This window comes from Rhinoderma darwinii, chromosome 6 (assembly GCF_050947455.1).
Source record: "Rhinoderma darwinii isolate aRhiDar2 chromosome 6, aRhiDar2.hap1, whole genome shotgun sequence".
Classification (NCBI taxonomy): domain Eukaryota; kingdom Metazoa; phylum Chordata; class Amphibia; order Anura; family Rhinodermatidae; genus Rhinoderma; species Rhinoderma darwinii.
Window position 1 is genome coordinate 136,599,420 of NC_134692.1, and position 27,034 is coordinate 136,626,453.

The window sequence follows — 27,034 nt, forward strand, 5'->3', positions numbered from 1 at the left end:
TAATTTACAGTCTCCTTAAAATGACTTGTTGTCTCATAATGGAGTTTAATTGCTGTGGCTAATATTGAGTACATTGCACTGTCCCTTGCCAGCGGCAACAGCTGCTCCTGACTAAGCCCTGAAATGGCACAAGGAAAACATCTCTGGCATCTGAACTGTAATGTCACTCAATAGATTGGACTTTATATATCATCATAGTCCAAGGCAGAGAACATGTTTTTTGATTATACGACACTACCCGGGAACATGAGTGTGGGGGTGGGGTGACAGCAACTTGGCAGTAAGCAGGAAAGATTAAAAAATCATGCTCATCCTCATTACAAAAGCAAGAACGGAGCTAAATTCTTCTCCTGGTATACCCATAGACCAATGTGAATAACACTCCAATATTCCAGAGCCATAGGCACTCCATGTACCGCCATATAGTGCCTCCATTCTCCGTTATAGGCAATACTTTTAGGTTGTAATACTTCCATAATACGGAATACGATGGAACATCATATGTGTCCGACTGTATGCTGTCATATGAAATCAAAGGCATACAGTGATTCAGTAGGGCACCTTGGACTTCTATGTGTGCCATATTACATGTCCATACAAGTCGGATCTTGTACAGAACCAAGACCGGGACAGCTCTAGATTGTAGGTGAAAGTATAAAAACAATATATTCATATAGAGCTATCCACAATATATGATAAAATTCCAACTATCTCGATAGCCTGAAACTTCAAATAGAATGGCGTGCCCGGCGGGATTAGGTTGTGTGTGTGGAGCTGAGCTGCAATACTAGACACAATCCATGGACAGGTGTGGCACTGTTTTTAGAAGAAGGCAGCTATGATTTCTAAATCCCTTTATATCTGATAATCTGTAAAATCAGATAATCTGGCATTTATTTCCTGTGCAGAGCTGCACTATAATGCAGAATTTCAATTGGCCAAATGCAAAAAAATCAATTAGGAAGTCTATCTGATTAATAATTAAATTAATAGCTTTTGATAGATTTTGGTTTTACAAGTGGGCTTTAGATACTTTTCTATCAACATCCAATAATCCGTAATATTTGATAATCCAGCAAGGATTTTTACTATATATGTATATTGTAGTTTACATTTTTTTTTAAGTTTTCTCTCTTGGTTTGTTTCTCAAATTTTTCTGAATCTTCATTTTCCAGGAATGACTTCAGAGAACAGAATTTAATAATGCATAAAATGTGTATCCTCTTCCATTGTTCTGTATTACATCTCTGTGATGAGGAGTCTAATGCGAATGTAATGTGCTCAAGCTGTAGCTGCGTATATTATAAATAGATGTTCTGATCTTCTTTTTGTGCCTCGGAAGTCAGCGGCCTATTAATGGGTATCTCTATGGGATATGGCCCATGCCTACTAAGTAGCAGTAGGGCCAAAGGGATGTAAAAAAGTCTACAACGAGCAATGCCCAGCGTAAATAGTCAAAAAGACTCCTTTTCCGGTGGTGGTTCTCACCACCACTACATCTCATCCTGGCATTTACTCTCTTTCCACATCCGCCCGCCTATGAGTTGGACCCTATCTCCATGGGCACTATTGTGTAGGGTCTTGCTCTATGGTACAATGCCCTTGGGTATGAGGAAAACACTCACCTCTGTCATTCACGCTTGGGGTGGAGATGGTGAGAATCTGGGGTAGTGATGTCCCCATGTCCAAGCCTGTTAGTGTCAGTTCATCCATAAAATTTGGCAGCTGGGTGAAAAAAATGTACAGAGAATATTATAGGGTGTATAAACTTTGCCACAGACTTATTGTATACCCTATAGGACATAATTCCATGGCTACTTGTGCCACGAGATGCCCACAAAAAAGTACCATGTGACTTGAACACCATGACATAACTTTTTTCTAGTTACTTTTTTTCCCACCAACTTTTTGGGAAACCATGAGTGACCATCCCAGTTATAAGAGAGTTCCATTGACTTTTATGGGGGGGGGGGGGGGGAAACTGGCCAGGTCACAACAACAATATCGCCCTTATGCCAGGCTCTGTGGTGGCCACTTTGCACCCATTGTGTTGAGTCAAGTTATTCCTATGGGATGTGGTATTGTGTGGTGTTCAGCATCTCATCGTGTAGGATGGGTATCCATCTAGTTTAATCTGTCAATGTCTACTCACAATATTACCTTGATTTTGGTCAACTTTTTCTGGATTTTATTGGCCACTACATCTTCCCAATACTTCTCCCTCAAGAAGTCCCAGAAAATACGTCCAATGAAGACATTGACCCAGCACACATGGAGGTTACTGGAGAGCAATGGTTCTATAGGGTGCTGGTTTAGGGTAAAAACACAGAATTAGGCTTGTAATTTAACCAGAGACAGATATGACAAAAGTCTATGAATGGTGGGTGGAGAAGCTTTAGTCAAGAACATATTATCTCATCTCTATACAATTTTTCTTACATTATTACAACCAAGTAAAGCAGGATAAAATGCCACCTTTTTTGGAGGGGTGGGGCTGTTGGCAGCGCTCTGACGAGGGCTCTGGGCTGGGCTGGTTTGGTCTGTTGAGATGAACCTGGACATGTATGTGGCATAGTCCAAGAGGATTTTCTGTTTGACGTTCCCGGCCAAGTCTTTTGGTTTAAACATCTGTGAAGTGTCTTCTGTGCTCTCCACACTACTGTTACTTGTGCCTCCCCAACTGCATGGACTGGAAAGGGGGTTTGGTAGTGACCCTAAATGAGATGAAGAAGGAGTCTGAGTCAGAGGGTGGCCATCAGAACCCAAGACATTTGAAGGCACTTATTAATCAACCACCACTAACCTGTTTTGCCGTCACTTCTGTTGGCATCTTGCTTTCCGTCCATAGACCCTCGAGAGGCCCTCACCAAGTGTTGATACCATTCTTCCTTGTCCCTCCCCGTCCGTCCAAACAGATATAATGTCCCTGCCTTGCACTCCCCACTTGACTTCTGACAGTCATCTGGATCCGTTTTTGGAGATTCTCCGCTCTCAGTTTCTTGTTCCACGGGTTCTACATTCTGGACCTCTGGATCCTCAAGATCACATAACTGGATGCAGATTGGATATTTTTTATTCCAAAGTCTCTTGTTTGCCAGTCCGTCTGGATACAGGAATACCTGAAACAATCACCATCATCATAACCTCCTGCATACAAATTCCAAAAGCTATAGATGATCACCAGTCATGATGGTGTAGAATATTATATATGGGTCTCTACTTGGGTCAATAGGATCAGTATAGGGTTTGGGTCCATAAATTATTTCTGGAGACCATGATTGACTATGTTCACCCCACTTTAGAAAACTACAAGGTATGGACCATGAACTGCTATAGGGGAGTCCAGCAACTCATCATGGCCCCATTACAAAAATGAGAGCTGGAAAGCTTCAGTCGTATAGAAGCCGGTGAAGACCCAACGTGGTCACATCTGGTGGTGGTGCCTGTTGATAAGCAGCTGGCCAAACTCCTTCAAAATTATTCATCAGGGAATCTGAAGGACCTCAATGAATGACTACTATGGAGAACTTGTCGCCTCTGGTCACTAATTTAATTTTTGGTGGGCATTTGACCCCTTTACCTGGGCGTTGGACAAGTGGTTGGTTTCGTCACCGACAAACACATTCTCTGGAATCTCCTCCCCATAGATAGACCTCCGGGGCAGGCTGCTTTTTGGATAACTGCGTTTCAAGGTTGTACCTTCTAGTGTCACAAACACAGAATGGGTGAGAGCCGGGTGATAGGTCTCAGGGTCGTAAGAAAACATCTCATTCATCCAGCCCTAAAAGGAAAAAACAGTGATTTTTTTTCTATGCTTATATTACACTTTCGTTTTGTTGCCATGATTACGACATCACCCTGTGCCCCTATGGTTAACACAGCCATATGTAGGCAAACTTGGCCCCTGCCTAGGGCACCATGGTTAAGGGCCAGCATTGTTAGGGTTGTTAATGAACTATTCCTGTTCACACCGATGCATGAACAACGGTATTATGAAATAGTATTATACAGACCTCTTAGAAATCTATAGGCCCATACTATAGCTCCATATGCCTTCAATTTCATATCAAGTCCGTGAGAAAAAAAATGGTGCCATGTTCCATCGGAGGCCATATCACAGAGTTATTCTACCCCGGAAGGATAGTTTTAAGAGGAGAATATGGTGCTGCATGGAAGCCCTATACACCGAGTCTCTATGGCTCCATAGTACAGACCCTTAAGGACTCCGACTGTCACTGTGCACACGGCTATGCCCTGGGCATGAGGCATTACCGTTTATTAGGACTCTCTCAGATGTAATGAGCCCTGCACCTGTGTTTACACGACATGATAAGGACAGGCTTTCATCCTCTGAATGTAAACAATAATGTTTTAATTCACTGACAGCAAGCAGAAATCTTGAACGTTATATAAAATCAGAAAACCATTTAAAAAACAACAACTTATATGTGCTCATGAGTGTTTTTGTTCACAGCTGCCTCTGTTCCGGGCCTTGTTGTTTTACATTGCAGTTTTACTTGTGGGTTTGTTAAAACTTGCAGAATAATTGTCTATGAAATTTTGCGACAACATTTTAGAATCTGTATTGGCAAAATGTGCTGCCCGCTGAGGATGTCACTCATCAAGTGTGATCTGCAGTGCCCATAATGACAGCCCCCGGCTCCTGCAGCTGCTCAAGACGCTTCTTATATACCCTTTGTAGTCATTGCGAAATTACATTTCGGAGGAAAAGTGTGAAGTGATTGAAAGTGTGCAGTCATCCCTAGAATTACCCCATGCCAGAGAATCCTTCATGTAGCGAGAGGCCCGGATGAGCTGCTGCCAGGACAATGCTGGAGGGACCCGCAAAGAGAACAATGCACCTCATGTACAATACAAAGTCTAACCTGCAAAGTGACAGCTGGAGGACATGGCTTCATGGATGAGGGGCACAATTATTCATATTTAAGCCAGTTCCTCAAATATTCTGACAATTTTCACATAATTTTTGCTCCAGTGCCCCAATAATGACAAACATTTAACAGTGCTAGCCACAGTGCCACCATAATGACAGTGATAGAGCCAACATAACAGTGACAGCCACAGTGCCCCCATAATGACAGCGATAGAGCCAACATAACAGTGACAGCCACAGTGCCCCCATAAAGACAGACATAGAGCCATCTTAACAGTGCTAGCCACAATGCCCCCATAATAACAACTGAAGTGCACCTATAACAGTGACAGCCACGATGTCCCTATAAATATAGACAGAGCCAACATAATAATGCCAGCCACAGTGCCCCTATAATGACAGTAATACTGCTCCTATTACAGTGACAGTCACAGTGCCCAACACAACACTGTCAGTCACAGTGCCCCCATAATAACAACTAGAGTGCACCTATGGTGCTATGAGGCCAAACATTTTCGAGTTACACCCCGGGCAGTCACTATTTATACGAGTAGTATACAAACTGCTCAACTTTAGGATCCCCACTACTCAGGAAAAAGGGGATTCCCTGATGGCCATTAAGTGAGAAGGACTATCCATGTGTGGCCACCTCTCCTACATGTGGCTGCGATCCAAGTAATAACACAGTGCCAATCGACCCTGAGATGCTAAGGAGTTCAACCAATAAAGCCAAGGCAACAAAACCTACAAAATGCCAATATCACTGTACGTAAAAGAAGTCTTACCTGCAGCACATTTGGCTCCTGGAGGTTATGAATGGTTAGAGGAAACGTTGAACATTCCTGCAGGTAACGCTTGTGTCTCCTGGAATGGGAACGCTTGGGCACCAACAATAAGACCAGAAAAAATCCTAAAATAAATCCACTAGCAATGCCCATGAAAAGCCCAGAGATGTAGGCAGGAAGGGGCCAGATGAAAAAGTTATATGCCAGGATTGCTACGCAGACCAGGGCACTGCATGGCACGTCATTGTTGTGGGATGGAGATTGGTCGTTGTCCATGGGTGAAGGCAAGCCTTGATCTTCTACACCCTCGCTGCTTAGTTCTACTACCTGGATCATGTCCCCATAAGAGCAGATCTTATATTTGCAATGGTTTTTTGGTGCCTCCCTGTGGATAGCTTTAGGGGTATCTGCATAGTCCATGATGTCTCCTTCTTCTACTCTTCCATAGTTCGTACACGAGTTCTTTGATTCAAAAATACCTTGATCTTTTAAATGACCCGATGGGGATTCCTGGTTTAAGAACAACGGGGACATAGTTCTGTATTTGGGGTTCGGGCTAGTCGTCTCCTCGCCTATAATTTTACTGAGCATACTGAACGGTTCTTGCATAGCTTCTGACAATCGTCTTTTGGTGTCTTCTAACTTAGCTTCTACATCTTGAACATTGAAGAACATTCCTTTGCTTTCGGAAGGTGATGTGCTAGGGGAGGATGGAGCGGTCCGAGAGTCTCCATTTTTGTTCTTGGGTTGTGTTATCTGTCTCCAAAGATGAACATTGAGTTTAGAGTCTGACTTGGATTGTGTTACTTCTGGCTCCAGTCTGGAGATCTCCGTGGAAATGGACTTGACTAAATTGACGAAGGGATGAGGTTTATGAAGAGAGGGGTCTTTGACATCAATTTCTGAAGAGGCAGACTTCACCAAGTTGAGGAGCGGTTTGGATGTGGGTGAACTTGGCAAGAGGGAACAACCATGTTTTTGCGTCTCATTGGACAGCAAAACATCACCGGCACACTCATAAGCAGCCAGTGCCAGCTCATTAAGAACAGTCCCATCTTGTTCTCTTGACGGTCCGTACAGCGGAGTAGCAGTTCTACATGCTAAAGTGGAGGCCGCTGCTTCTTCTTCATCCTGGTCCAAAGTAAAGATGAGTTCACTTTCATCTAAGTCCTCCCAGTTGTCTTCACTGTGGACTTTTGTTAACTGGATTGTTATTCTTTGTGGGGTCTGTTGAGTAACTGGTCCATCTTTGGGACCTGGCAAAGAATGGTTGAGTGCAGGGGAACCAGGCACAGGACTATCTTTGGCGGAGTTAGACATTCTTCACAGCATGGCTATTCTATCTGGAATAGAGCAGGAAACATGGGTCAAATAAATAAAAGAACTGAGATGTAACTCTACCTAAACCAGTCGGACTGAGGTTTTTTCGGCCCACCAAAGAAGATGATTCTGAGTGCCCATCCTCCATTTATTTATATAATCAAAAAAGGCCTAATAGGTTATAGACCTTAGTGGCAAGTGATTGGCACTGTCTTCTGTTGGACCTTTGGAGACCATTTTTGTGTGTCAGAACTTCGGCCCCCTAAAGAATCCCTTGTTGGCCAGTCCAACCCAAACCCAAACTATTACTAATCTGTTACTCTCTTTATGTCAGCCTTTTTGGCATTCTGCCTACCTCTTTATTTAAGCACAACTTTATATGGACACTAACTTTTCAAACAACTATGCTAATCTAATATTATACCTGATATAGATTAACTTTGTAATTTACTTACTGTTAAAATTTAGTTTTTTTATCCATGCAAATTCTGTGTGAAATTACTGCCTCTAGGTGTCTCCCTTCCTGTTATCTGCTGTCCACTCCTTTTGCCAAGCAAAGTCTGTCCCTGGTTATAGACCAGACTGGGCAGCAGACGGTGGGGTTGTGCCACTTTACTGCCTGTCCATACAAGTTTATAGAGAGGGGAGGGGCAGCAGTCGGAGGGAGCAGAATGAGAGTGAGACAGCAGCAGACACACTGCATACAAGTCTATAGAGAGGGGAGACCAGGAGGAGGGAGCAGAGAGAAAGAGAGAGAGAGAGATAGAGAGAGAGAGTGAGTCACACAGCCACAGATGCTGAATGTAAGTCTTTGGAGAGGGAGGAGTGAGCAGGAGGAGGGAGCAGAGAGAGAGTGTGAGACACCAACAGGCACGCTGCATACATGTCTATAAAGAGGGGAGGGGAGACCAGGAGAAGGGAGCAGAGAGAGAGAGAGTGTCACACAGACACAGATGCTGCAAGTAAGTCTATGGAGAGGGGAGGTGTGAGCAGGAGGAGGGAGCAGAGAGAGAGTGAGACACCAACAGACACGCTGCACACAAGTCTATGAAGAGGGGAGGGGAGAGCAGGAGGAGGGAGCAGAGAGAGAGAGAGAATATATGCTGCATACAAGTCTATGGAGAGGGGTGAGCAGGGGATGTAGGAGCAGAGTGAAAGACACATGCTGCTGGTAAGATTTCTATGTCACCCCAGTGCTGGATTCTCAGCTACACTGCTTATTACTGCTGTATAATCTCCTCCATGCTGCTGCTGCAGCTTCTATATACGTGATAGATAGGAGAGCAGGATTCTCCTCTTCTATGTGTGCAGTGTATAGAAGACCTGATAGCCGTTAGGCTTCGCCCACTAGCCCATGGACAACTGAGAATTAGAGAGAGAGTCTGCAGATGAGAAAATGGCTAAATAATGCAGAATACAAGTCATATAATGGCCAGAAATAATGTAATTCCTCATGTACACACATATGAGAGCTTGAGAATGCTTTTACTATCCACTGCTGTGTTACCACCAGTGTTTACTGTGCTCGGCAGCTGAATGTAGGTGGCACTCTATGTGATTGACAGTTCTGTACTCACAGCTCTGTTTTGGGAGATCACGGTGCTCAGCCATCAGCACATATTTATCGCACACACACACACACACACACACACACACACACACACACACACACACACACACACACGCGCACGCACACGTTTTTGTTGTCTACTATATTTTACTATATTCTGAAGAACACCTTGAAATGGTCTACTGGATACATGCACTTTATATTGAACCAATAAGTAGTGTTGTTATTGGTTCATCCTACAAGATGGCTGCCTATAGCATATATAGGGGATCACAACCATTGAAATAATGAACAATAAAGCTGGATAATGTATTTCTCTTTCTGCTGACATATTTTCACACAACACAGCATCCTGCTGGTTTCTCCGAACTCCTAGCCACATTTCTTATTCACTTTTAAGTTATTTTCCTCTGATCTGTTAGACAGCAGATTGCAGTAAGTGTCACGCTCACAATTTAGATTGGTGTCAGAACTTGAGTCTGGGACCCCCTGTCAAGTTCACACGGAGCCTTTATTCATGTTACTGGAAATGCTTGGAACGTGACTTTTCAGCATTTAATGGCCCCCTCTAGAGCTAAGATGTTACCTGCCTTCCCTATACACAAGAATATAACTACTATAATACTGCCCCTACATACAAGAATATAACTACTATAATACTGCCCCTACATACAAGAATATAACTACTATAATACTGCCCCCTATACACAAGTATATAACTACTATAATACTGCCCCTACATACAAGAATATAACTACTATAATACTGCCCCTACATACAAGAATATAACTACTATAATACTGCCCCTATATACAAGAATATAACTACTATAATACTGCCCCTATATACAATAATATAACTACTATAATACTGCCCCTATATACAAGAATATAGCTACTATAATACTGCCCCTATACACAAGAATATAACTACTATAATACTGCCCCCTATGTGCAAGAATATAACTACTATAATACTGCTCCTATATACAAGAATATAACTACTATAATACTGCCCCCTATATACAATAGAACTACTATAATACTGCTCCTATATACAAGAATATAACTACTATAATACTTCCCCTATATACAAGAATATAACTACTATAATACTGCCCCCTATATACAAGTATATAACTACTATAATACTGCCCCTATATACAAGAATATATCTACTATAATACTGCCTCCTATATACAAGAATATAACTACTATAATACTGCCTCCTATATACAAGAATATAACTACTATAATACTGCTCCTGTATACAAGAATATAACTACTATAATACTGCCCCTATATACAAGAATATATCTACTACAATACTGCCCCCTATATACAAGAATATAATTACTACAATACTGCTCCCTATACACAAGAATATAACTACTATAATACTGCCTCCTATATACAAGAATGTAACTACTATAATACTGCCCCTCTATACAAGAATATAACTACTATAATACTGCCCCTATATACAAGAATATAACTACTATAATACTGCCCCCTATGTACAAGAATATAACTACCATAATACTGCCCCCTATGTACAAGAATATAACTACTATAATACTGCTCCTATGTACAAGAATATAACTACTATAATACTGCCCCTATATACAAGAATATAACTACTATAATACTGCCCCCTATATACAAGAATATAACTACTACAATACTGCCCCTATATACATGAATATAACTACTATAATACTGCCCCTATATACAAGAAAATAACTAATATAATACTGCCTCCTATATACAAGAATAAAACTACTATAATACTGCCCCCTATATACAAGAATATAACTACTATAATACTGCCCCCTATGTGCAAGAATATAACTACTATAATACTGCCTCCTATATACAAGAATATAACTACTATAATACTGCCCCCTATATACAAGAATATAACTACTATAATACTGCTCCTATATACAAGAATATAACTACTACAATACTGCTCCCTATATACAAGAATATAACTACTATAATACTGCCTCCTATATACAAGAATGTAACTACTATAATACTGCCCCTCTATACAAGAATATAACTACTATAATACTGCCCCTATATACAAGAATATAACTACTATAATACTGCCCCCTATGTACAAGAATATAACTACCATAATACTGCCCCCTATGTACAAGAATATAACTACTATAATACTGCTCCTATGTACAAGAATATAACTACTATAATACTGCCCCTATATACAAGAATATAACTACTATAATACTGCCCCCTATATACAAGAATATAACTACTACAATACTGCCCCCTATATACAAGAATATAACTACTATAATACTGCCCCCTATATACAAGAATATAACTACTACAATACTGCCCCTATATACAAGAATATAACTACTATAATACTGCCCCTATATACAAGAAAATAACTACTATAATACTGCCCCCTATATACAGGAATATAACTACTATAATACTGCCCCCTATATACAAGAATATAACTACTATAATACTGCCCCCTATATACAAGAATATAACTACTATAATACTGCCCCCTATATACAAGAATATAACTACTATAATACTGCCCCCTATATACAAGAATATAACTACTATAATACTGCACCCTATATACAAGAATATAACTACTATAATACTGCCCCTATATACAAGAATATAACTACTATAAGGCTGGGTTCACACGTGGCGGAATTTCACTTAAATTCCGCTGCGGACACTCCGCAGCGTTAATCCGCAGCGGAGCCGTTTCTGCATTGACTTCCACTTCTATTTAGAAGTGTTCGTTTAGACGATGCGTAACATTCCGCTGCGGAGCATAGGCTGCGGAGCGGAATTTGGTGTCCGCAGCATGCTCTGTCTGTTGCGGAGCAGTGGCGGACTCATGGCGGAATTTCTCCATTGACTTCAATGGAGATTCTAAATTCCGCAATGAAGTCCGCAGCTGTCATGCACATGTTATGTGTGCTGCGGATACGTCTTGCTTTTTTGCCATGACATTTCTTCATTCTGGCTGGACCTATGTATTTCTAGGTCTACAGCCAGACTGAGGAAGTCAATGGGGCTCCCGTAATGACGGGAGCGTTGCTAGGAGACGTCTGTAAATAGTCACTGTCCAGGGTGCTGAAAGAGTTAAGCGATCGGCAGTAACTGTTTCTGCACCCTGGACAGTGACTACCGATCCCAATATACAGCAACCTGTCAAAAAATATAAGTTCATACTTACCGAGAACTCCCTGCTTCTGTCTCCAGTCCGGCCTCCCAGGATGACGCTTCAGTCTAAGTGACGGCTGCAGCCAATCACAGGCCAAGCACAGGCTGCAGCGGTCACATGGACTGGCGCGTCATCCAGGGAGGTCGGGCTGGATGCCGAAAGAGGGACGCGTCACCAAGACAACGGCCGGTAAGTATGAAATTCGTTTACTTTCACTAGGGAAAGTGCTGTCCCTTCTCTCTATCCTGCACTGAATAGGGAGAAGGGAAGCACTTTTCCCGCAGTCCGCAGCAGCTAGTCCGCATCAATTTACTGCACATTTTGTGCAGATCCGCAGCAGAATCTGCAACGCAGATTCTGTGCGGCATTGATGCGGACAGTTGCGGAGGAAATCCGCCACGTGTGGTCATGCCCTAATACTGCCCCCTATATACAAGAAAATAACTACTATAATACTGCCCCTATATACAAGAATATAACTACTATAATACTGCCCCCTATATACAAGAATATAACTACTATAATACTGCCCATTATATACAAGAATATAACTACTATAATACTGCCCCCTACGTACAAGAATATAACTACTATAATACTGCCCCTATATACAAGAATATAACTACTATAATACTGCCCCTATATACAAGAATATAACTACTATAATACTGCTCCTATATACAAGAATATAACTACTATAATACTGTGCCTATATACAAGAATATAACTGCTATAATACTGCCCCTATATACAAGAATATAACTACTATAATACTGCCCCTATGCACAAGAATATAACTAATATAATACTGCGCCTATATATAAGAATTAACTACTATAATACTGCTCCTATATACAAGAATATAACTACTATAATACTGCCCCTGTATACAAGAATATAACTACTATAATACTGCCCCCTATATACAAGAATATAACTACTATAATACTGCCCCCTATATACAAGAATATAACTACTATAATACTGCCCCTATATACAAGAATATAACTACTATAATACTGCTCCTATATACAAGAATATAACTACTATAATACTGCCCCTATATACAAGAATATAACTACTATAATACTGCCTCCTATATATAAGAATATAACTACTATAATACTGCCCCTATATACAAGAATATAACTACTATAATACTGCCCCTATATACAAGAATATAACTACTATAATACTGCCTCTATATACAAGAATATAACTACTATAATACTGCCCCTATGTACAAGAATATAACTACTATAATACTGCACCCTATGTACAAGAATATAACTACTATAATACTGCCCACTATGTACAAGAATATAACTAAAATACTGCCCCCTATATACAAGTATATACACTGTAACTACTATAATACTGCTCCTATATACAAGAATATAGCTACTATAATACTGACCCTATATACAAGAATATAACTACTATAACACTGCCCCTATATACAAGAATATAACTACTATAATACTGCCCCCTATATACAGGAATATAACTACTATAATACTGCCCCCTATATACAAGAATATAACTACTATAATACTGCCCCTATATACAAGAATATAACTACTATATTACTGCTCTTATATACAAGAATATAACTACTATAATACTGCCCCTATATACAAGAATATAACTACTATAATACTGCCCCCTATATACAAGAATATAACTACTATAATACTGCCCCTATATACAAGACTATAACTACTATAATACTGCCCCCTATGTACAAGGAGAATAACTACTATAATACTGCCCCTATATACAAGAATATAACTACTATAATACTGCCCCCTATATACAAGAATATAACTACTATAATACTGCCCCCTATGTACAAGACTATAACTACTATAATACTGCCCCCTATATACAAGAATATAACTACTATAATACTGCTCCTATATACAAGAATATAACTACTATAATACTGCCCCTATATATAAGAATATAACTACTATAATACTGCCCTTATATACAAGAATATAACTACTATAATACTGCCTCCTATATACAAGAATATAACTACTATAATACTGCCCTTATATACAAGAATATAACTACTATAATACTGCCTCCTATATACAAGAATATAACTACTGTAATACTGCCCCTATATACAAGAATAGAACTACTATAATACTGCCCTTATATACAAGAATATAACTACTATAATACTGCCTCCTATATACAAGAATATAACTACTATAATACTGCCCCTATATACAAGAATAGAACTACTATAATACCGCCCCTATATACAAGAATAGAACTACTATAATACTGCACCCTATATACAAGAATATAACTACTATAATACTGCCCCTATATACAAGAATATAACTACTATAATACTGCCCCCTATATACAAGAATATAACTACTATAATACTGCTCCTATATACAAGAATATAACTACTATAATACTGCCCCCTATGTACAAGACTATAACTACTATAATACTGCCCCCTATATACAAGAATATAACTACTATAATACTGCTCCTATATACAAGAATATAACTACTATAATACTGCCCCCTATATATAAGAATATAACTACTATAATACTGCTCCCTATATACAAGAATATAACTACTATAATACTGCTCCTATATACAAGAATATAACTACTATAATACTGCTCCCTATATACAAGAATATAACTACTATAATACTGCCCCCTATATACAAGAATATAACTACTATAATACTGCCCCCTATATACAAGAATATAACTACTATAATACTGCCCCTATATACAAGAATAGAACTACTATAATACCGCCCCTATATACAAGAATAGAACTACTATAATACTGCACCCTATATACAAGAATATAACTACTATAATACTGCCCCTATATACAAGAATATAATTACTATAATACTGCTCCTATATACAAGAATATAACTACTATAATACTGCCTCCTATATAAAAGAATATAACTACTATAATACTGCTCCTATATACAAGAATATAACTACTATAATACTGCCCCCTATATACAAGAATATTACTACTATAATACTGCCCTTATATACAAGAATATAACTACTATAATACTGCCCCTATATACAAGAATATAACTACTATAATACTGCTCCCTATATACAAGAATATAACTACTATAATACTGCCTCCTATATACAAGAATATAACTACTGTAATACTGCCCCTATATACAAGAATAGAACTACTATAATACTGCTCCTATATACAAGAATATAACTACTATAATACTGCCCCCTATATACAAGAATATAACTACTATAATACTGCTCCTATATACAAGAATATAACTACTATAATACTGCTCCTATATACAAGAATATAACTACTATAATACTGTCCCTATATACAAGAATATAACTACTATAATACTGCCCCCTATATACAAGAATATAACTACTATAATACTGCCTCCTATATACAAGAATATAACTACTGTAATACTGCCCCTATATACAAGAATATAACTACTATAATACTGCCCCTATATACAAGAATATAACTACTATAATACTGCCCCCCATATACAAGTATATAACTACTATAATACTGCCCCCTATATACAAGAATATAACTACTATAATACTGCCCCTATATACAAGAATATAACTACTATAATACTGCCCCCCATATACAAGTATATAACTACTATAATACTGCCCCTATATACAAGAATATAACTACTATAATACTGCCCCCTATATACAAGAATATAACTACTATAATACTGCCTCCTATATACAAGAATATAACTACTATAATACTGCCCCCCATATACAAGTATATAACTACTATAATACTGCCCCTATATACAAGAATATAACTACTATAATACTGCCCCCTATATACAAGAATATAACTACTATAATACTGCCTCCTATATACAAGAATATAACTACTATAATACTGCTCCTATATACAAGAATAGAACTACTATAATACTGCTCCTATATACAAGAATATAACTACTATAATACTGCCCCCTATATACAAGAATATAACTACTATAATACTGCTCCCTATATACAAGAATATAACTACTATAATACTGCCCCTATATACAAGAATATAACTACTATAATACTGCCCCCCATATACAAGTATATAACTACTATAATACTGCCCCTATATACAAGAATATAACTACTATAATACTGCCCCCTATATACAAGAATATAACTACTATAATACTGCCTCCTATATACAAGAATATAACTACTATAATACTGCTCCTATATACAAGAATAGAACTACTATAATACTGCTCCTATATACAAGAATATAACTACTATAATACTGCCCCCTATATACAAGAATATAACTACTATAATACTGCCCCCTATGTACAAGGACAATAACTACTATACTGCCATCCCCTTTATGTTTGGTAGGACAGCCTTAGAAACTGCAGTATAATTATATTTTTGTGATCTTCTTGTATGTGAGGGTCAGAATGATTGAGAAGTTGCACACAATGTCTATATTACTACAGGGTAGTGAAATACATAGATACGCTGAATTGCCGCTATATTTCATGTTAGTCTCTCCGTCGAGTTAGAAGCTATAGTGTTCCATGGATTTGCAGATATATGAATGACCTAATTTATAGTGACAGGATCTGGGGGAGCAGGAAAAAGCTTCTTCCAGCCAGGGGGTTCAGACAGAATAATAAGCCCGGATTAAGGAAAAACAAACATCTGGCAGATCATTAAGCTCTCCCATCTAAGAATGGATATGTGATCCACAAAAGCAATTTTCATCTCACTCATCCATTAGACATACAGTCTATCTATCTATCTATCTATCTATCTATCTATCTATCTATCTATCTATCTATCTATCTATCTATCTATCTATCTATCTATCTATCTATCTATCTATCTCATATCTATCTATCTATCTATCTATCTATCTATCTATCTATCTATCTATCTATCTATCTATCTATCTATCTATCTATCTATCTATCTATCTATCTCATATCTATCTATCTATCTCATATCTATCTATCTATCTATCTATCTATCTATCTATCTATCTATCTATCTCATATCTATCTATCTATCTATCTATCTATCTATCTATCTATCATCTATCTATCTATCTATCTATCTATCTATCTATCTATCTATCATCTATCTATCTATCTATCTATCTATCTATCTATCTATCTATCTATCTATCTATCTATCTATCTATCTCATATCTATCTATCTATCTATCTATCTATCTATCTATCTATCTATCTATCTATCTATCTATCTATCTATCTATCTATCTATCTATCTCATATCTATCTATCTCATATCTATCTATCTATCTATCTATCTATCTATCTATCTATCTATCTATCTATCTCATATCTATCTATCTATCTATCTATCTATCTATCTATCTATCTATCTATCTATCTCATATCTATCTATCTATCTATCTATCTATCTATCTATCTATCTATCTATCTATCTATCTATCTCATATCTATCTATCTATCTCATATCTATCTATCTATCTATCCATCTATCCATCTATCCATCTATCCATCTATCTATCTATCTATCTATCTATCTATCTATCTATCTATCTATCTATCTATCTATCTATCTATCTATCTATCTATCTATCTCATATCTATCTATCTATCTCATATCTATCTCATATCTATCTCATATCTATCTCATATCTATCTCATATCTATCTCATATCTATCTCATATCTATCTATCTATCTATCTATCTATCTATCTATCTATCTATCTATCTATCTATCTATCTATCTATCTATCTATCTATCTATCTATCTATCTCATATCTATCTATCTATCTATCTATCTATCTATCTATCTATCTATCTATCTATCTATCTATCTATCTATCTATCTATCTATCTATCTATCTATCTATCTATCTCATATCTATCTATCTATCTCATATCTATCTCATATCTATCTATCTATCTCATATCTATCTCATATCTATCTCATATCTATCTCATATCTATCTCATATCTATCTCATATCTATCTCATATCTATCTCATATCTATCTCATATCTATCTATCTATCTATCTATCTATCTATCTATCCATCTATCCATCTATCCATCTATCCATCTATCCATCTATCCATCTATCTATCTATCTATCTATCTATCTATCTATCTATCTATCTATCTATCTATCTATCTATCTATCTATCTATCTATCTATCTATCTATCTATCTCATATCTATCTCATATCTATCTATCTATCTCATATCTATCTCATATCTATCTCATATCTATCTCATATCTATCTCATATCTATCTCATATCTATCTCATATCTATCTATCTATCTATCTATCTATCTATCTATCTATCTATCTATCTATCTATCTATCTATCTATCTATCTATCTATCTGAGAAGCAAAACATTTGGGGTCACTTAGGGTAATGATCATATCAGGGAATTGCATTCATTTCAGGTCCTTAATACGTCACAGTCAGGAACATCAAAACTTGGGCATTGTGTACAGCAGCTTCTATATTCTCAGTGCACTGATGGCAGACTATCTAACAGAATACAGGCTGCCATTAACAGCGCCTGTATTCTACTGATGATACTTTCAGGGCCTTGTTGCAAAACAACACCTCCTGGTAGGGGCCCTTAATTAGCCATTGTAGCCCCTAATATTCCTTCATGGGGTGCTGCGCTTTGTTTGGGGTGATATAAATGTTGACATTTGACCAATTAGCTAATCCAAATCAGAAACTCTCTTATCTCCATTACCTGCACCAGGGGTTAAGGTTAGGGGCACCGGGCCCTGGTGTCAGAGGGGCCCAAATAACAAGACATCAGTATTACCAGGAGCTTAAACTTATTCCTCTGTGCTGCCGAGTTGGATATAATCTATTGTCCGCTGTTATCAGCCATTTCAGCCTGGGGAGAGACATGAAGTGTATAAAAGTCCCTGCCCCGTGATTGCTACTTATGTCACAGATCTCCCCTTATAACGCTGCTGCACTATTATAAGCTGCCGACTTTAGGGTTAGTGTCCGTTTGACCTCAGGACGCCGTGACATTGCTCAGTGACCGCACCAATCAATATTTTCTCAATCTGGGACTCGGAAATAAATCATTTTGCCAGTGAGGCCTCAAGAAACAGATTATGAGATTCCCAATGGGATACCATCCCCCGGGTTATGCACCTGTCACCTACACCGTAGCTGCAATGAAGCAGAGTGGATGCCCACAACTCAGCGTTTTATCTAATAGACGTATATTAAACCTTGCCTAGATGTAGCAGAGCTGAATAAGTAATTTGACTACATTTCTACTGCTCTGAGATAATACAGTATCCTCACCTGTAGTTCTATGGAAACCCACCGACAACAGAGGCATTGTGCCAAATGAGAAACTTTGCTCTGCTACATCTGACAAACTCTGCTCTGCTACATCTGACAAACTCTGCTCTGCTACACTTGAACATAGTAACACGATTTAAGGATCAGACGGTCTTATTACAGAATCATCGCTCCTTCCTACGTACTGGAAAATGACCATAGACTTGGATCCAATCTGTGCCCCCCCTGGCTCTGCTTTAAAGGCCGCTTCTCCATCTCACCAGTACCAGCCAGAATAGGCGGTAAGATACCAGCTGTGTGTCGTGCCAGTTACTGGTTGAGTAGGCAATGGGTGCAACAGCTGCAGTGATATGTGCGCGGTTATGGGCACCTGCCTGGCATGACTGCGACGTATTCCACTAATTGGTATCTAAGCGGTAAAAAAAAGTGCGGTGCCAGCAGCTTGCCAGGGGGCACAGAATGGGTTACTTCTCATATATGTAGAAACCGATGCCCTCGCCACTTGGTAGAATATACCCAAAATGGTTGTTGAGGAGAAGTGCAATATGTACTAATGACTTACCTGCTGGGAATGCCCCCGGATCGTGATTTGGGGGGGGAGTCTGGGCTTCACCCCAAGAGACAGCTGGCGTCTCGTCGGCTACGGTCTGGACTCAGGTGAGTGCTCTGATCAGGAAGGATCAGCATCTCTGCGTCTTTTCTCCAGCAGACGGGCAGCCTGGGCAATGCAGAGATGTGTGCGGTGACTGGAGCAGCCAGCCCCCCTCTGACACACACACAGGGGGTGCTGCTGGAGGACTGACTCCAAAATAAAGCCTCCAACTCCTTCAGGGGTGAAATGTGCTGCTGGAGAAGAGAGGAGCTCAATGCCATTGGATGCTGAGCGGATAAAAGCTGCACTAATAGCTCTGCAGATGGATTGTGCGTCCCCTGCTCGCAGCCTGTGCCTGCCTCTATTGGCTGTGGCGTTACAGTATCCGCTATGTGTTACTATATCACAGCCTTCTATCCTAGTTTATTCCAAGATTCCTTCCTTCTCTTCTTCTCAGATCAGCACATTGTGGGGGACGCCTGCAGCTGAATCCGGAGCATCCCGGGAGATGATCTTCCTCCTGCCATTGATAAATGCTGCATTGCACTGGACTGGATATCAATCCACAGGGGCTGCTGCGCTTCACTAGCGCGAACAGTCGTGGGGGGGGCACTTTGAGGGATTAGCAGGAGTCCGGCTTGGACCTGGAGATAATAATAATAATGATGATGATACTAATATACTTCATGGAGCATATAATGCAGCACTTGACAATCACAAGACGCAGTATACACACAAAGGTGACAAAATATACAGAAAAATTCCTTTAATCCAGCATTATGGGACCTGATAGACGCCGGTTTATCAGATATTCTGAACTATTTGTCCAAGAGGTGTAGGCGCTTGTACAGTGTTTATTCCGTCAGCCGCCACTAGGGGGAGCTGAACACATGAATTTAGACAGCTTCCATTAACTTTAATGAGTGAGCTCCCTCTAGTGGTGGCTGTAAGAAGCAAGAATCTTATCATTGAAAAACAATGTGATTTTGAGTGCTGACCCCCATAAAGATATATTATAGTAATAATCATGGACAACTTCACTAACCTAAACCACCATGGATGTATACATTAACCACTTAAATGGCAAAGACCACCATTTCTATACTCTATTACTACTGTGTACTGGGGTACGTAACTAGCACTGTATATATGGGGCACTCTGCTGGCATTATTGTTTATGGGGGTACTCTGTTGCCAGTTTTGTACATAGGGGGCACTCAGTTGGCACTGTTCATGGAGGCCACTCTGCTGTCTATGATGGCACTATTAATGGGGGTATGCTGATGCTGCTGCCATTGTCTTCATTGCTAATATTGGCTCATTTCTCGCACACGAGTATGGCTTTTATAGCAATTAAAGTAAAGGAGAGAAGACCCGGCTTATTATAACAATATAACGCTATCTAGAGCACTGTACCAGCTGAGCTACCTAGTTCAAGAATAGAATGCAAGAACAACAGTAAAGACTGACACATGGGCATAACAGTAAGAAGCTGGGAGTTTAGATATACACTTAGAACAATGCAGATTTATATGCTATTCACGGTCTGTGGAAAGCTGGGTGACAACCTGAACGGGCGCTGTAATAGCAGGAGTAAGTACAGCTGTTAGGTGACATGTAGGAGGGATGTCATTTAAAGAAGAAGCTCTTGAAAATATATTCTATCTGTCATATACCGGCCTTCATTTCAGGGACACAGCACTGACCTGTCCTTGGCCTGGATCTACGTCACTGACAGTCCAGTACCATGAACAGCTACGAGCCCTCAAGGTTTACAGCAGGAACAGAGAATTTGTATTTTTTCAACAGTTATGGAAATGTAAATTCTATAGACACCTCATAATGTCCAGATTAGGATTAGCAGATTATGGATTTTTAAATATTTCATTCCTATGACGGTGCTGTCCCGTTCTCAAATATTATGGAATTGCACTTTGAGCAATTGACCCACATACTGTCACTCGCTGCTATAAGAGGCGGATCTCTCCAAACATAAAGAAGATCAGTGATAGAATATACAAATACAAACCGATCACACAGACAGGCGGACATTTATAGCAGGTTATCTGTGCCGGCTACACGGCCTAACAGGAAGGTCTGGAGTTTGGAGGGAAGCTCTGCAGTCTGGAGGGAAGGTCTGCAGTCTGGAGGGAAGCTCTACAGTCTGGAGGGAAGGTCTGCAGTCTGGAGGGAAGGTCTGAAGTCTGGAGGGAGTCAGCACTATTTAAAGGGCCTGTGCCAAAATCAACAGGATCGGTGATCAATGTTTGATCAGTAGGACAACCACCAATCACTAGAATGAAGGTCCTGAGATCGGAGGTCGAGTATGCGCGTTACCACTCCATTCAAAGTCTATGGGACTGACGGAGATCTCCGTTAGCTCCATAGGCTTTGAATGAAGCGACAGCACCCAAACGTCTGCTCACTGCGATCGTACATTGAGGAACAGGGGGCTTGGGACCCTCGTTCGAGTGATCTGTGGGGGTCCCAGTGGTGGGGCAGCCAGCGATCAGACATTTATTGAGAATTGTCGATCTTGGGACAGGTTCTCTAGGATTTGCCTCTGCTATGGAGCGGCCTATTCCCCAACTCTGCCCTATTGACTCGCGGCAGCTAAGATTTGGTGATTTGGTTTCATAGGGTTCAACTTTCCGGAGGATGAGGAAGCTTCTGCTACGCTCAGCAGCGGCCGCGTCTGAACACAAGCTCTATTTATTCATCAATTCTTAATGCACTGTAAGAACACGCCTGGAGATTGACAAGATTTACAGCTCGGTGCTTTTATTAGCCCTGTAAAAGATCCAAGTCCGGCGTATGCAGGAATACAAGCACCAGGCAGCAGCAGGAGAGCGGGCCCCGGGGGCCAAAACCTGGGGTGGAGGTGACAGGGACCACAACTGTAAGGATTTTTTCCCCTTTAAAAAAAATCCCCCATAAAATTGTATCTCCTAATATGGACACCATCAGAAACCAGGGGCACCTAACTTACCTTGAGTCATGAATGGCAAATCTGACTGTGATACATCCCGAGACCCTGTATCGCCTATAATTAGACAGATTTGTCATTCAGGACCTGGGAAAAGCTGGGTGGCAACATTTGTGGGGCATGTTCTGGAAAAGGTGGTAGACATCTAATATGGACTCCATTACAGCTCCCAACAATTGGTTGGCACACAACTTTTCTTAAATCATCAATGGCAAGTCTACCTGGGAAAGCTGGATGACGATGCCATTACAGCTCCCATACGGTTTGGCACCCAGCTTTCCTAAAATCATGAATGGCAAACCTGACCAGGAAAGCTCAGTGACATCTAATTTAGACGCCATTACAGTGACATAAAGGTTGGCACCCAGCTTTCCTTGAGTCATGAATGTCAAATTTACCTAGGACATCTAATATGTATGCCATTACAATTTCTATAAAGGTTGGCACCCAGCTTTCCTTGAGCCATGAAGGCTAAATCTGCCTGGGTGACATCCAATATGGACGCCATTGCAGTATCATAGAGGTTGGCACCCAGCTTTCCTTGAGTCATACATGGAAATTTACCTGGGACATCTAATAGGGACACCTTTACAGCTCCTATACAGGCTGGCACCCAGCTCTCCTTGAGTCATGAAGGGTAAATCTGTCTGGGTAAGCTGGGTGACATCTAATATGGACGACATTACAATGCCTATAGAGGTTGGCATCCAACTTTCCTTGTATCCTGAATGACAATTATGCTTTTTTTTGTGGTGATACACCCCCTGCCAGTGTATCACCTATAAACGGGCAGATTGGTCGTTCTGGAATTGAGGAAAGCTGGGTATTTTTCTCTCATCATAACAAAATGGTTCTCATTTTTAAAAACAGAGATCTCTGTCGGGAAGCTTGTGTAGTAATTCTGTCCAGGATGTTGATCCCAAAGCATCAGACACATTAAATATAAACTGCGCCCTCCCTAAGCCTGATTTACTGACTGAAAGGGGATTGAGCGGCTAAATTCATTAGGGTATCCTTCCATTACTGCATTAATTCCTCTCAGCTGCTGATCAGAGGAATTTAAAGACAAAGTCCAAGTTGTCACGGAGATTACTGACGAGATTCGACACGAAGCGCAGAACTCAGCAAAATCTAAGATTTTACTTGTAACGTCTTAAAGGCACAGTAACCACTTTAAAAAAATTAAAAAAAAATTCCGATAGGATTGTGGGATACAATTAGAATGATCACAGCTTTAACATGAACCTGCACCCTGGAGTCACCTTAAAGTGACATTCCAGATTAATAGCTAAAAATATATCTAGTTATAGGTGTAAAAGGGGTGGAAAGGAGCGGCATGCAGGGGATGTAAGGATGTGCAGCAGCCCCTTCCGAAAAAAAATGCAACTGTTTCTTGAAATGTGCAAATTTATGTTTTTGTTAACATTTCCTACAAGTTTATTACGTATGTAATTCCATTGCTATGCTGCCACCTAGTGGCCAGGCTGCATTACTATGCATTGTGTTGCTATGTGCATAGGACCTGTGGTCACATGTTTTGATAGCTGGCAGGTCCCAAAACCAGAAAAGCTGTTTACTACAGAATGGTGGCTTACCCTGTCTATCGTGGGTGTCAGGAGAAACAGCCCGGACGCCATCGGTGAATATAATTTACAGCTCCATAACAGTGAGGACGCACAGTGTTGTAACGCTGGGTGCCTCGCGCTGGGGGAGGCGCCTAAATTATAAAAGGTCATTGTTCCCACATACCGGGGTTCAGTGCGCGGCCCATAGAGCAGCAGGAGAGCTGTTGCGCCAGCAGGAGCAAATAAGCCCTGAATTCAGAGTGGGTCCATTGCTGCGGCCGGTGGAGTGCAGGATCCTCCCCGCAGATTATTGCTGTGAAAGAGACAAAAGAAAGCAGATGTAGAGATTGAGAGACAGGATTTAAAGTGGATGTTCATCTACTCCCTGCACCAGGGAGGAGTTTAAATATCTTTACTAGAAGCCAAGAGAAGTTGGTGAGCCGCCATTTTGTATTTTCTGAACGTTTAAGAGGCTGTGTTTATTCCCCTTGCGGCCAAATTTTATATATCATCGGTCAGTAAATGACTTTTCATTTGCGACACTGGGGCCTACTGTATCATCTTTACGACTAACCCTGCGGTCCTTACCAGGGCTCGACCTTACATTTGTATATTTGCGTTTTAAGACCATGAAGGCATCTGTGGCTGGCACATTGTCATGGGACATCTGTGGCTGGCACATTGTTATGGGACATCTGTGGCTGGCACATTGTTATGGGACATCTGTTTCTGGCACATGGTTATGGGACATCTGTGGCTGGCACATGGTTATGGGACATCTGTGGCTGGCACATTGTTATGGGACATCTGTGGCTGGCACATTGTTATGGGACATCTGTGGCTGGCACATTGTTATGGGACATCTGTTTCTGGCACATGGTTATGGGACATCTGTGGCTGGCACATGGTTATGGGACATCTGTGGCTGGCACATTGTTATGGGACATCTGTGGCTGGCACATTGTTATGGGACATCTGTGGTTCGCACATTGTTATGGCTACATACTGTGGCTGGCACATTGTTATGGGACATCTGTGGTTCGCACATTGTTATGGCTACATACTGTGGCTGGCACATTGTTATGGGACATCTGTGGCTGGCACATTGTTATGGGACATCTGTGGCTGATACATTGTTATGGGACATCTGTGGCTGGCACATTGTTATGGGACATCTGTGGCTGATACACTGTTATGGGACATCTGTGGCTGGCACATTGTTATGGGACATCTGTGGCTGGCACATGGTTATGGGACATCTGTGGCTGGCACATTGTTATGGGACATCTGTGGCTGGCACATGGTTATGGGACATCTGTGGCTGGCACATTGTTATGGCACATCTGTGGCTGGCACATGGTTATGGGACATCTGTGGCTGGCACATTGTTATGGGACATCTGTGGCTGGCACATTGTTATGGGACATCTGTGGCTGGCACATGGTTATGGGACATCTGTGGCTGGCACATTGTTATGGGACATCTGTGGTTCGCACATTGTTATGGGACATCTGTGGCTGGCACATTGTTATGGGACATCTGTGGCTGGCACATTGTTATGGGACATCTGTGGCTGATACATTGTTATGGGACATCTGTGGCTGGCACATTGTTATGGGACATCTGTGGCTAGCACATTGTTATGGGACATCTGTGGCTGGCACATTGTTATGGGACATCTGTGGCTGGCACATGGTTATGGGACATCTGTGGCTGGCACATTGTTATGGGACATCTGTGGTTGGCACATTGTTATGGGACATCTGTGGCTGGCACATTGTTATGGGACATCTGTGGCTGGCACATTGTTATGGGACATCTGTGGCTGGCACATTGTTATGGGACATCTGTGGCTGGCACATTGTTATGGGACATCTGTGGCTGATACATTGTTATGGGACATCTGTGGCTGGCACATTGTTATGGGACATCTGTGGCTGGCACATTGTTATGGGACATCTGTGGCTGGCACATTGTTATGGGACATCTGTGGCTGGCACATTGTTATGGGACATCTGTGGCTGATACATTGTTATGGGACATCTGTGGCTGGCACATTGTTATGGGACATCTGTGGCTGGCACATTGTTATGGGACATCTGTGGCTGGCACATTGTTATGGGACATCTGTGGCTGGCACATTGTTATGGGACATCTGTGGCTGGCACATTGTTATGGGACATCTGTGGCTGGCACATGGTTATGGGACATCTGTGGCTGGTACATTGTTATGGGACATCTGTGGCTGGCACATTGTTATGGGACATCTGTGGCTGGCACATTGTTATGGGACATCTGTGGCTGATACATTGTTATGGGACATCTGTGGCTGGCACATTGTTATGGGACATCTGTGGCTGGCACATTGTTATGGGACATCTGTGACTGGCACATTGTTATGGGACATCTGTGGCTGATACATTGTTATGGGACATCTGTGGCTGGCACATTGTTATGGGACATCTGTGGCTGGCACATTGTTATGGGACATCTGTGGCTGGCACATTGTTATGGGACATCTGTGGTTGGCACATTGTTATGGGACATCTGTGGCTGGCACATTGTTATGGGACATCTGTGGCTGGCACATTGTTATGGGACATCTGTGGCTGGCACATTGTTATGGGACATCTGTGGCTGATACATTGTTATGGGACATCTGTGGCTGGCACATTGTTATGGGACATCTGTGGCTGGCACATTGTTATGGGACATCTGTGGCTGGCACA

The 27,034-nt window shown here is 40.6% G+C and overlaps 1 protein-coding gene across 1 annotated transcript in view; it reads right to left on the reverse strand.

Moving 5' to 3' along the window:
* TEX2 (testis expressed 2) overlaps positions 1-20,359 on the reverse strand; it is a 33,648-nt gene extending 13,289 nt beyond the window's left edge. The window contains exons 1-7 of the mRNA XM_075830576.1: positions 19,725-20,359; positions 5,680-7,022; positions 3,581-3,781; positions 2,804-3,119; positions 2,476-2,714; positions 2,161-2,307; positions 1,626-1,725 (exon numbers count right to left, since the gene is read on the reverse strand). Coding sequence (XP_075686691.1) covers positions 1,626-1,725; positions 2,161-2,307; positions 2,476-2,714; positions 2,804-3,119; positions 3,581-3,781; positions 5,680-6,999 — 2,323 coding nt within the window. The 5' untranslated portion in view covers positions 7,000-7,022; positions 19,725-20,359. The remainder of the gene's footprint in view (positions 1-1,625; positions 1,726-2,160; positions 2,308-2,475; positions 2,715-2,803; positions 3,120-3,580; positions 3,782-5,679; positions 7,023-19,724) is intronic.
* Between the last annotated feature and the right edge of the window lie 6,675 nt (positions 20,360-27,034).